The sequence below is a fragment of the Theobroma cacao genome, chromosome 5, assembly GCF_053813885.1.
Source record: "Theobroma cacao isolate CCN51 chromosome 5, ASM5381388v1, whole genome shotgun sequence".
Taxonomy (NCBI): Eukaryota; Viridiplantae; Streptophyta; class Magnoliopsida; order Malvales; family Malvaceae; genus Theobroma; species Theobroma cacao.
The window spans coordinates 4878764-4893068 of NC_142643.1; the positions used below are offsets into that span (position 1 = coordinate 4878764).

A 14305-nucleotide genomic window follows, 5' to 3' on the forward strand; every position below is an offset into this window, starting at 1 on the left:
GTCAGTTTTCTTCCAGTGTTTTTTCTCTCCCTATGCTCTCTCTGTCTGTCTCCTTTGCGTTTCTCCTATGTACTCTTGGACGAGTTTGCTTAAGACAATTTTGCATAGGTACTAAACCAAAACTACAGTAAACTTCTTAGCAAAGGAATGAAGATAAGAAGCGTTTCACTTTGTTGGGGCTTTTTTCGTGTTACCATCGTTATCAGAAGAAAAGCATATTCGACCAATTTGCGACAGTTGACAGATACCCTTCCCATCACTGGACTGAGGTCACGGACCTCGATCTCTCCATTATTGCTATTCGTTGATGCTTTTGTGTTTGACTGATAAGGATGACGAATATCATCTTTCATGCTTTTGCACCATTAATTAACTTCAAATTCCGTCACACAAGAAAATTCTGTTGCCTCTGGTTTTCTAGGAATTAATCTCACTTTGCTCGCACACTTCAACGTGAAGAAAAAATATTTTATCCTTTCTTCTTCCAAGTAGGATCTTTCATGCAATGAAAAGCATTTATACTTTGCCCTCTCCTTTAATTTTCATCCCGGGTTCACATAACATTCAACAAGCAAACTTGGAACAGATGAAATTACTATTAATCATTCCTTGCATTCATATATTTTACTAGTCACTATGGTGATATATAATAGTAGTTGTTACATTCTTTTTCTTTCTTGGCCTTGGCCCTGGTCCTTGGGTGATAGTTACATACAACTTTATAACTAAACACAACTTTTCTCTTGATTGAGCATAAAAGTACATACTATAATATACCTTGTATGGATTATTTTATCTAAGGCTTATGATGTTGAGTGTAAATGTAATCGAGATGAGCTTCTGCAATCATCCTTCTTTTCAGACATTCCTCATCTTTCTCATGACACTCTTCTGATCCCATCAACTGCACCCCGTATCAAAGCAAATTAATCAGCCCATAAATAAATAAGAAGAACAAACAGAGATTTTACTAAAAAGAGGGTGGGTGAACAAAGACAAGAAACGATGGAATTCTTACGTTTGAGAAATCTTCTTTCATATCTGTAGTCAATAAACCAGCTTGATTGATCTGGTTAGCTTTAAGCTCCTTCTCACCTGTAAAATAATTTTACAAGTTGGCACATCTTTTAGACCAAACCATGAAGGCCAACAGAGAAAAGAAATCAAAAAGAGTCAAAGGGGTTTTTGTCAATAACCTACCTTGTTTCTGCGCCAGGAGACGAGCAGAGGTTGAGTAGGAGCAAAGAAGAAAAGCAAAGAGCAGAAAGGTGATAAGCCCAAGAAACTTTTCTTTCATTTCTTTTCCTCGTGTTTTCTTTCTTTTTTCTTTTTGTTTAAAGACAGAAGGAAGAGAGAGAGAGAGAGAGGTAGAAGACAGGAAATATGAATGAAGCAGAGTGGAGAAAGGCTACTCTGTATAAATAGCAGCAGAGAGACAGAGCGATGCTTGTTTGCTGCTGCGGTGAACTGATCTTTAAGTCACATGTAGATCCTTAACACGGCAGTTACAACTCTCAACAGAGTTGGTGGGCCCCCCCCCCCCCCCTCCCCTACTTTTAATTTGCAATCTTTTTCTCTTTAAGGGTTATTTATTAAATGGAAAAAAAAAATATAAATTTGTCCTTTGTTTGCATTTAGAATGCATAATCAAAACATGGTTTGGTTTCGAGTAGTATGAGTTTTTAAAATTGGATCATCTGTCTTGGGAATGGATAGGTCGAGTGTTCTAAATGCATATTTTATGTACATGACATGCACACATAAATCCCTTTGCAGTTAACAGTTCATATATAGGATAGATAGTGTTTAAAGGTATGAAGACTTTGACATGTAGGGTTAAAATACGCCTAACAATGCTCATTATCAAAGTATCATCATGTGGGAATGAAGACTAGGAAGGGCACCAAAGCCCACGGAATTATATGCAAGTGGCTGTTGTTTCCCATTGCCCCATTTGGTGGTGGTGGTGGTGGTGGGGACCCAATTCTCCAAAATCACCTTCAAGCTGTGAACAAGAAGATTAAGAAGAAATGAAGTATAATTTTTGTTTTCTACAAAGGGAAAAGGGAGTTGGGCTCAAATATTTTCTTTACCATTTTTTTTTTTAATTTTTTGTGTGGAAAACCAAAGTAGAAGGGAATAGGATAAGACCTACCAAAGCGTCAACAAGTCAATCTGTGGACTATAATACTACTAGTTACCCATTACTTGGCCGACAGCTGTTTCCCATTTGTACCATGTTTCATACTTTCCTTGGTTACACTCACGTGATAACGCTTTCACTACTTTTTTTCAGGCTTAATTTACAGATTAATTCATAGTAGTTTAATGATTATTTAATCACAGTAATTTCATTTCATGTTTTCTTTCAACAAAAATAGGGGGATGTTAACCATAAGAAAGAATATTTGCCGCTGTTGAATTGATGTTCAATTCTGAATTAAAGGAAGGGTTAAAAAGAAACCCATTTCGCTCTACTGGTATTATAATCATTTTGTAAGATCTCAAAGAGGTAATTTAAAACTATAATCCTAGGACTATGTCATCTTGCTATGTATTCCAAAGAGGTAATGTTGTATAATTCCACTAGTACTCCTTGACTCCAATTAGACTTAATTTAGAGCTTTAATTTCCTTGCTAAAACAGATAACTAACAAGATATAGGTCAATAGGCTTAGCTTCACCAACTCCCAAGATATATATGAAGTATAAGATTATTAGTAGATAATGCTATGTAACTTTCATTGTCGTCCTTAAAGTCAAGAAAACAATATTAAACTACAATATTTTTCAATGCATGCTTGATTAAATTTTAATTACTTTTAGCAGACCAATCTGTGGAAAAGAAAAAGACCAAAGTCCACGTCTCCTCTTGAAGCCAAATTCTAAATTTGGGATGAAGTTTTATATATTTTCTTTGAGTAAAGACACCGGGAATTGAAGAAACAATAGTTTATAGTGTGATTTAAATATTAACTTAATGTAATATTGTTGTTTAATAAGGTGGGCTCGCTAACATGTTTATTTTTTCTTGAAATTGCAAAAAGGTAAGGTGACACTAGGTGAGTGATAATTTGGCGTCATTGCTTTGTAAGCCCCATGGCGAAGAAATCAAGACAGCCTAGAGCCTAAGTTTCAACGACACAAAATCAGAAAAAAGGAGACTCCAGCAGGTAGTACGCTTGTCTATTTTGGTCTTTGGTTAGGCAATAGAAACATGACAACCCACTCACGAGGATTATATTCGTATTCCGCGTTATATATACACATTAATTCTATTCCAAATTACGCACGTAAACATCTTATTCTTGAAAAAGCTGTCATAATAAGTATGAATCCATGAACTTGTTGCAATCTGAATCTCGAAAGTTCTGAAGTTTTCCAAAGTGAAAGTGAAGGGAGAGATTACAAGTCAATCCTGGGATTCAATCTCTAAATTAAAACCACACATAATCAGAGAATTGAAAACCTAAAAAGGAAAAGGCAAAGAGAGAGATTGGAAAGTGACAAAGGAGATGGTAAATATCAATGTAGGAAGAATAGTGGAGTATTGGAGTCGGACCATGCCTGCTGCCATTTGGATCACATTACATGTGATGCAAAATCAAAGGTTGCCAATACAATCGAGGGCCTACTTGGCCTTTGCTGAATTTCATGATTCCAAATTAAAACCCCGTGCAATGCCTTTCAATGTTTGAAATTTGGCTTCAATAATTGAACTGCCAAAGGTACAGTCGTCTAACTGTGTGAAAGCTATCACTTTGTTTGATGCTTTAAACGAGTTGAAAATTTAGAATGATAAGCTACAAATGGTTGAAGTTCTGCTAGAAAAGAAAAAGCAAAAAAAAAAAAAAAAAAGGGAAAGAGCACTTGGGAATAGACGTTTTGGTGGAAAGTGAGGTTTTTCCATGAAAGAGAAAATGTTGATCACCCCACTTATCAATGTTGGGCTTTTTGCTTTGTCCTTGTCTTGCGTTCCTCACCCCCAACATTGATGTGAGAATTTTCCAAACTCCAATGCAATGTTTGGAATCTATAAAAGAGAGCACGTTTTAACTCACGTAGGAAGAAATTATAGGGGATCCCTATTGCACATGTTTTTTCTCTTCTTTTCCTTACTTCATCCTTTCATGAAAATAACTTGATGCATACATGCACTACTCTTATATCACATAAACATAAGATATTATTGACCAACAAAATTCTAATAATGTTAAAGAGTTGTATCGATCAATGGTAATGGTTTAACTGCACCTTTAATTAAAACGATACTTGAAAGTTCTTTGCTATGGATTACTTGATATAAAAAAGTCATTTTTCTTAGTAGTAATATTTTTCTAACGTCAATTTTATAACAAATAAAAATTTTCGTGATTGCATTAGATGTCAAAATTGTTTTTTTTTTTTTTATTGAGATTGACACTGGAAAACAATAATGAGTTTATATATATGATTTTGGTTATAGAGAAGAATACTTTAAATTTGGAATTCACAATATTAATATAAAACATAAAATATTTTATTCTTTGAATATAATTTTTTAAAAAAATTAATTCTTGAATAGATTTCTCATGAATATTTATCACAAAATGATGAATTGATGATGAATGAGTTAGGATTGATTTATCATTGACTTTTTTTTAGAATGGACAAAATTCCTTTTGACGATCGAGTATGAGAAGCATCAACATCCATCAATATGCAGACTGATAAGAGTTGAACGTTGAGCTACGGAATATCAAATTCTATTCAGACTAAAACATCAATGAATGAAGACATTTATCTGAAAAAAAAAAATTTTTTGACTGGTGCATGTAGAAATTGCACTTTGCCTTTATAGCTTTCTTACAAATTTGAAAAAAAAAAATCAATGTGTAATCGACAAAAAACGTTGAGGGACCTCAGATTGAAATTTAGGGCTTTGCATATCTTTCATGCATGGAATTTGAAACAAGAATTTTTGTACCAAAGTACTGCATCTCGATTGCTGCAACCGAATTGGATTTTAGTGAAAGAGAGAAGGAATTGGTTAGCTTTAACCAAATGTTTATTTTTATTCCTCACCTAATCTACTTTTTGAATCCTTATGACTTGTGACATATGACATATCCTCTCTCTCTCTCTCTCTCTCTGTTTCACACTTTCTCCATCTCTTTTCTCATTTCTAAATTTCTTTTGTAATAGAATTTATTATTAGTAAGATCTTTGAAACAGGCATATTTTTTCAAGTTGAAGGTAGGAACTGGGAATTTAAACTCAAGACTCTTATTAATTCATCACATTGACAACTATATATGAAGCAAAATGATAACTTGTACTACCAAAGTGACATGCATGAACTCAAATGAAATTTCTAGCTTGCCAGAATATGTAAGTATTCATAATTTACTCTTGAAAATTGTAATTAAATAATTAATTTTCCTATTCTTTTGCACATAAGTTTATACTTATTGTTATATATGGTGATCATCTGAAAGCATATGGAGTATAAAAGGTGATAAGGTAATAATTAATTATAATAAATAAGCAGCTGTTTATCATGTTACACTAATTAAGAAATTATGTAATGGGAGACAACTTTTTGTATTTGAAAAGAAATGCTTTTGAAATGGACTGGACGTGCATGGCTGTTATGCCTCCACCATCCGACACATTTTCTCAATTATTTCATTTCTTTCTTGTATGATTGAGTACTTTGATGAGATTATAAGCTGAATGCAATAAGCAAGAGATCCAGGCATCTTTGACATACTGTATATTGTTTCTATATATGCAAGGGCACAAAGACAACAACCTTAACCTTCTTATAATAAAACAGAGGCCTTTTGTTGAGTGCCCTTCTTGTATGACCTTGAACAGATATAAACACACAAACCTTGAAATTCAAACTTTATACATAAATAGACACATACGCATATGTATCAAGGCGTAATGAGTTATAAGTCATAACTTCTTAATTTACTCTTGATCTTGATACTTCTATGGAATCGAATGAACATTTAACTAGCTAGTGAGGGAAGAAAAGGAGAGGAAAAATGATCAGGGATCAGAAAAGAAAGAGTTGATGACAATTATTTTTAGATGGATTGATATTACTTCCACTACTCAAAAGGGTAATTTCATTAGTTGAACTTTTCTTCAATAGAATAAATATTAATTTCTAATCTAAGCTCTTCCCTTTGCCAAGCTGTATACATACTTCTCAACGACAGCAATCTTTTTACCAAAAAAGAAAGTTAGTAGCCAAGGGAATTAACTCCAATTCTGTGTTTTGTTAGATAGTTTGATCATGATAGTATTTGGATTTTTGGAATAAAATTTTAATAAGTAATTAATATTCATTATTTTAATTTTCAGATTAAATAATAAATGCTATTTATTAAGAGTGCTTACAAGGAAAAGTTGTAATTGAAGAGTTATGAATAGTTACTTTATTAAATATAACTCTTTGAATAGTTATATTATGAAAGATCTTTTAAAAAATAGTTATATTATGAAAGGAAACAACTACTGAAAAAGTTATAATATAAAAGGAAATAATTTTTTACACTAAAAAACGTATATGTTTGTTTATTATATAAACATAGTCATTACGTTGTAATTTGCATTATTATGTTAAAGGAATTAAGGATTTTGTTGGGTCAAAATACCCACCAAGTCTCTATATTCATGTATTTTATTCAATTTAATCCATATATTCAAAATCGAAACAATTTAATTTCTTGATTTTATGAATTGCTTCAATTTAATCTTTCGCTCTAACGGCATCCAATTTTGCTATTAAAGAAGATGACGTCAGCACTAACATGACGCCAACATAATGATGTGGCATACCACATGGCTCCAACGTGATGATTTGGTAGTGCCACATGGCACTAATATCATGACATGGCAATATTGACACAATATTGACATGTTAACGTGCCTGTGTCACGTGACAAATAAAAAAAATTTCAAAAAAATTTGTGTCACGTTATAAGGACTAAATTGAACAAAAATATATAATACATGGATTAAATTAAACAAAATTAAGATATTGAGAGACTAAATTGAAAAAATATTTAAAAAATATAAATATTTAAGTAGATGATAAATATACTTATTAATAAATCAAATATTTAAGTGTAGAAGATTTAAGGTGTTAATATATATATATATATATATATATATATATATATATTCTTACTTGATTATTTGATTTTAGAATATGTATATTAATTTATCTTTTTTGCAAAAATGAAATTTGAATTCTCCTTCTATAAAAAAATTTTGAAAAAAATTTTATACTTAAAGCCAAATTTAGATGAATAATTTGCATTATGTTAGAATAAAATAATTTAAAAGACTAAATAAAAATTTTTTCTTCTATTTATAATAGTATAAAAATTTGAAATTTATTTGTTTAAGTTATTAATTTTAGCTGAATTCAAATTAGCAACATAAGTTGATTTAGTTTTTTTCTTTTAAAAAAAATAAAAAAGGGAGATATGGAGTTAACGATAATTATAAAAATAATTTCTAATTCTGACTTGCTTAAATTGAGTATGATGATCCTCTTAATACACTCATAAAATCTAAGCTACTCCACCCCTTCAATTATTTATTTATTTATTTATGTTTTTATTTTATTTAATATTTCAAGTTATATTTTTTAGATTGAAATGTCATGAATTAAAGACTGTATTTATGGCTGATAAAGTTAAATATAATTGTAAATATTTGTATCATTTTTTTTTGTATTTACAAATTTTTTGTACATTTAAATTTATCAAAACTTGATTATGGTATTTGAATTTAAATAAAATCGTTTTATAAGAAACTTTGAGTAAATTTAAATAAAAGGTAAATTGGGTAAGGATTAAATAATTCTAAAAGAATGAGTATTTATAAATTGTTAAAGTTGTAACTATGATGTGACATAAATTTTTTTTAGAAATTTTTTAATTTGCCACGTGGCACTAATACGTTAACATGTTAGTACCATGTCAACATTACCACGTCAACATATTAATACCACGTGGCATTACCACATCATCACGTCGATGCCACGTGGCATGCCACATCATCATGTGGTGCCATATCATCATGTGGTGCCACATCAGTTCTGACATCATCCTCTTTAATGGTTAAATTATATGTCATTAGGAGGAGAGATTAAATTGAAGTAATTTTCAAAATCAATGGACTTAATTACTTCGATTTTGAGTATAGGAACTAAATTGAAGAAAATATATGAATATAAAGACTTTGTGGGTATTTTGACCATTTTATTATATTCTGAAAATTAGAAAAATACTTTAAAAAAGTATTCTATTCACACCCTCAAAGTCATATTCTTCTTCTCAATTAGTTTGCTTGATGATTATTGAACAACCCAACAAGTTCTCTTATAACCATCTAAGTTGCATCCAGATATCGTTTATGGTCTGCAATCTGCATATGCACACAATATGTGGTTGAGATGAACTTATTGGCCCCTCATGGCATCCCAACAAAATGTTAGGCAACAGTAGTAATCCAAAACAATCTGTTTACTGTCATTATCATAATCTCATTATTTGCAATTTGGGTACAGATCATTTGCTTCGAAGGTCAAAAAAGCTAAAAGAAACAAGCCATAATAGCAAATCTAGATGATGTTATATTGATCTAATGTTGCAGGTCTTGACCATTAGTAGACTAATATTTACTGTAAACAGTTTTCTGCTTTTCCTCTTAGTTGGTTAGGTCTATTGAAACTTATATATATTTAAGGAAATTAAGAGACATTTCCTATATGCAAGTTGCAGGGCCTGTTTTAGAGATTGACAATCACTAAGCCCCCACATAAGTGAAACTTTTTATCTACTTATTAGTTTAAGGCCACTTGAGATCATCTGTGAATGTGATTTGTTAAGTTTCTGTCATCTTCCAGTTGAATTTTTGGAAAAGCCTTTTGTAAATAAAAGAATTTTGGGTGCGAAAGATTGGAGTACTTTCCCAAGCTGAGGCTTGTAAACAGCAATATTTTTTCGACAAAAATCTTTGAAGAAAATTGTTATTAAAAAATGTTGAGATGGTCTAGTTGGTCTAAGGCACCAAATTAAAGTTTTGGTCGGAAAAGGTGTGGCAATTAAAAAAAGTAAGATAAAATACCTACACCTTCGAAGTTTTAATTAAAATTTTAAACGAGTTTATTAGTTTTTGAAATAGATACTCTGCTCTCAAAGAAATATATTTCGCTAAACACATTAGTTCAACTGTTAGTCAACTGTTAGTGTTTTTATTAATTTGATGACATGACAATGTTAAAAATATAATTTTATTTTTTATTAATTTAAAAAATTACTATTATATTTTTTTTTTTACAAAAAAAAATTTAGGGAAAAAAATTCAGGGGAGCACTTGCCATGGGGCAGTCAACTGGCGAATGGGAGCGTTGCCGACTGGTCACATTATTTGAGAGAAAAAATGGGAGAACAAGGAAAGGACATTTTACTCCTTTTCATATTTTATTATAGTGTTTACATTTTTTAGACAAATTGTTCATTTCAAAAACTAATAAATTCACATGGAATTATAACTAAAAGTTAGGAGGTGAGAATATTTTACCTAAAAAAGTAATGTTGAGATGGATAAGTGACCAAAACAAAAGAATACAATTAAAAAAAAAAGTAATGTTGAGATGGTCGAGTTGGTCTAAGGAGCTAGATTAAGGTTTTCGTTCGAAAGAACGTGGGTTCAAATTCCATTCTCAACAATTTTATTTTTTTGCAAAATGAAAGAAACAAAAGATAAAAGTATGGTCAAAATACCCCCCAAGTTCATGTACTCATGCATTTTGTTTAATTTAGTCCTTATACTAAAAATTGAAGCAATTTAATCTTTTGATTTTGAAAATTACTTCAATTTAGTCCCTCCCTCTAACGGTATCCAATTTTGCTATTAAAAAGATAATGTTAGCAATAATGTCATTGCTGACGTGGTATGTCATGTGACGTTGGCGTGATGATGTGATAGTGCCACATGCCACTAATATGATGACATGGTAATATTGACTTGGCATTGGCATGTTATTGTGTCAATGCCACTTGACAGATTAAAAACTTTTCAAAAAAATTTTTGTGTCACATCATAGGGATTAAATTGAACAAAACTATATAATACAATGATTAAATTGAACAAAATTGAGATATTAAAGGATTAAATTAAAAAAAATTAAAAAATATAAATATTTAAGTATATGATAGATATACTTATTAATAAGCTAAATATTTAAGTGTAAAAGATTTATGATGTTAATATATATATATATATATATATATATATTCTTACTTCATTATTTGGTTCTAAAATATATACATTAATTTATCTTTTTTGCAAAAATTAAGTTTGAATTCTCTTTTTTACAAAAATTTTGAAAAAAATTTCATACTTAAAGTCAAACTTAGATGAATAACTTACATTATGTTGGAATAAAATAATATAAAAAGACTAAATAAACTCTTTCTTTTCTATTTATAATAGTATAAAATTTTAAAATTTATTTGACTTAATTTTTAACTTGATCTAAATTTAAATTAGCAAAATAGGTTGATTTAATTACAACTTTCACAATTTACAAATACCTATTCTTTTGGAATTATTCTACCCTTACCCAATTTACCTTTAATTTAAATTTACTTAAAGTTTCTTATAAAATGATTTTGTTTAACTTCAAATATCAAAATTAAATTCTGCTAAATTTAAATTTAAATTATTAATTTAGATCTACAAAAAATTTGTAAATACAAAATAAAATTATTCAAATATTTACAATTATATTGAACTTTATCAACCATAAATGCAGTCTTTAATTTAGAAAATTTCAACTTAAAAAATATAACTTCAAATATTACACAAAATAAAAACATAAAAAATAAATAAATAATTGAAGGGGTGGAATAGTTCAAATTCTATGGTTCTAATAAGAGGCTTGTTACACCCAAATTAAGCAAATCAGAATGAAGAATTATTTTTATAATCATAGTTAACTCCATATCTCCCTTTTTCATTTTTTTTAAAGAAAAAAATAAATCAACTTATTTTACTAATTTGAGTTCAACTTAATTTTAAAACTAAGTCAAATAAATTTTAAATTTTTGTACTATTATAAATAAAACAAAAAAATTTACTAACTCTTTTTATATTATTTTATTCCAACATAATACACGTTATTTATTTAAAATTGACTTTAGGTATGAAATTTTTTTCGAATTTTTTTTATAGAATGAAAATTCAAACTTAATTTTTGCAAAGAAGATAAATTAATGTACATATTTTACAAGCAAATAATCAAGTAAGAAAATATTTTACATTTAAATATTTGGCTTATTAATAAGTATATCTATCATCTACTTAAATATTTGTATTTTTTTAATTTTTTTTCAATTTAGTCCCTCAATATCTTAATTTTGTTCAATTTAATCCCTGTATTATATATTTTTGTTCAATTTAATTCCTATGACGTGGTAGAAAATTTAAAAAAAAAAAAAATTTATTTGCTACATGACACTGATGCATCAGTATGTCAGCGCCACATCAGTATTGCTATGTCATCATATTAATGTCACGTGGCATTGCCATGTCGTCACGCGAATGCCACGTGGCATATCACGTTATAAAAAATGTGCTACATCAGCACTGATATAAGAGCTGACATCATTCTTTTAACAGTAAAATTGGATGCCGTTAGAAGGAGAGACTAAATTGAAGTAATTCTCAAAATCAAAAGACTAAATTGCTTCAATTTTGAGTATAGAGACTAAATTGAACAAAATGCATAGGTACACGGGCTTGGTGTGTATTTTGACCATAAAAATATAATACTTAAAAATTCTTAAATTATTTAAAAAATTCAAATAAGTCTTTTTTCTCGTTTTTTAACAAATGTCTATAGCTTTTATGAAGAAATATGCTCCTAAATTATTCAAAAAAGTCTTTTTTTCTCATTTTTTAGCAAAAGTCTATAGCTTTTATGAAGAAATATGCTCCTAAATTATTCAAAAATTCAAATAAAATCTTTTTTCTTGTTTTTTAACAATAGCCAATAGCTCCTAAATATTTAAAAAATTCAAATAAGTCAATTTTTTTTTTCATTTTTTAACAAAAGTCTACAGCTTTTATGAAGAAATATGCTTATGAACTATTCAGAAAATTCAAATAAGTCTTTTTTCTCGTTTTTAAACAAAAGTCTATAGCTTTTATGAAGAAATATGCTTCTAAATTATTCAAAAAATTCAAAGAAGTTCTTTTTCTCGTTTTTTAACACAGTCTATAGCTCTTAAATTATTTAAAAAATTCAAATAAGCTATTTTTTCGTTTTTTAACAAAAGTCTACAGCTTTTATGAAGAAATATGCTCCTAAACTATTCAGAAAATTCAAATACATTTTTTTCTCATTATTTACAACAGTCTACATCTCCTAAATTATTTTAAAAAAATTCAAATAAACTTTTTATGAAGAAATATACTCCTAAATTATTTAAAAAATTCAAATAAGTCTTTTTTCTCTTGTATTTTAACAATAATCTACACCTTTTATGAAGAAATATGCAAAAATGACAAAAAATGAAGAAGGTTGAGATGGCCGAGTTGGTCTAAGGTGCCAGATTAAGGTTTTGGTACGAAAAGGCGTCAGTTCAAATCTCACCCTCAACAATTAATATTTAAAAAAACTCTTAAATTATTTAAAAAATTAAAATAAATTCTTGTATTTTTATTTTATACAAATTAGCCCTTATCATATTTTAAACCAAATTAGTTAAATTATTCAAAAAATTCAAATAAATCTTTATATTTTTATTTTAAACTAAATTAGCCCCTATGATTATTTTAAACAAAGTTAATCCTTATTTTATGCTTAATTTAGTTAAAAGTGACACTTGTTATTCTATACTGCATGATTTTAACTTAGTATGCTGAAATGTTATAATTGATTCAATGTGACATGTTGAAAAATACAATATTTAAAAAAAAACTCTTAAATTGTTCTAAAAATTCAAATAAGTCCTTATATTTATTTTAAACCAAATTAGCCCTTATGATTATTTTATTAATGACGACGTAATATGCTAATACTTAAAAAAAACTCATAAATTATTCAAAAAAATTCAAATAACTTAAATCATTTAAAAGAAGTTCAAATAAGCCTTTATATTTTTATTTTGAATCAAATTAGCTCTTATAATTAATGCTTCACTTAGTAAAATGCCACTTATTATTTTATACCTCATAATGCTAGTATGGTATGTTAAAATATCATAATTAATGATAATAGCATGCTGACGTATCATAATTAATGATGATTGGTATAATAACATGATCATATGGTATTTTTCACTCTCAATATCAGCATTACATCAATGTCATGTGAATATAAAATGATAAGTGATATTTTAATTAATAAAAATTAATCAAATATTAGTAATAAGGATTCATTTGATCCAAAACAAAAGTATAAGAACTCAATTAATAAGAGAATAAAAATTTATTTAAATTTTTTAAAAATAATTTAAGGATTTTTTCAAGTATTATATCAAAGAGAAATAATATATAAGACAAATTTATAAGAGTAGAACTGACATTGCACAAAACAACCATTCGTAGCTTCAATTCTACTACAGAATGGAGAGAGTTCAACTCCTAAGAATTGGAAAAAGATGTTGCTTTGATTATGAAAGCCAAGGAGCAAGTGAGAAGAAGCCAAAGCAGAATTCAAAAATCAGATCTTTGATAAAGATTTGGACCCCCAATGTTTTGACGAGGTCAATTACAAGTTAAAATACAACACATCAACATAAAAGCCAGATCAATCGCACCTACTGTTAGATTTGAACCTGAATCTAACAGTGTGAAATTCTGCTCTTGTCATCGAGAAAATGCAACTTGGGATGAGGAGTAAAACGGGCAGAGAGTGTGATAATCCAAAATGTGCCTTGGTCAGAATCACTGGATTGGGATTTACAGGCCCACTAAATGAAAAGGCCAAAGAGGTAAAAAGGACTCTAGAAGCCCAGCCCTTACTCTTCTTCTTGGACTGCGACAGGAGTTTCTCCATTGGGTGCATCCATCCATGAATAGCAGAAAACCATGCGACCCAAATATTTAAAATAAAGAAGAATTCCAAATGCTGGTCAGTATGTTGTTCTGATGAAGCTGCTTCTGCTGGAAAAAAAAAACACAAAAGAAAAAGATATATATCTTTATACTAGTTGACACACCATCAAATTTCAAAAAGAGTTTTGTAAACAAAATAATATGAAGAAAAGGAAAAGAATATGTATTG

At 28.9% G+C, this 14305-nt stretch overlaps 1 protein-coding gene across 1 annotated transcript; it reads right to left on the reverse strand.

Moving 5' to 3' along the window:
• Nucleotides 1-592: 592 nt before the first annotated feature.
• On the reverse strand, nt 593-1462 carry LOC18598159 (putative phytosulfokines 6). The gene is made up of 3 exons (XM_007027561.3): nt 1201-1462; nt 1019-1095; nt 593-904 (listed from the first exon to the last, which is right to left on the reverse strand). The coding sequence occupies exons 1-3, from the start codon at nt 1295-1297 to the stop codon at nt 797-799; spliced, it is 282 nt and encodes a 93-aa protein (XP_007027623.1). The 5' UTR covers nt 1298-1462; the 3' UTR covers nt 593-796.
• Nucleotides 1463-14305: the final 12843 nt, after the last annotated feature.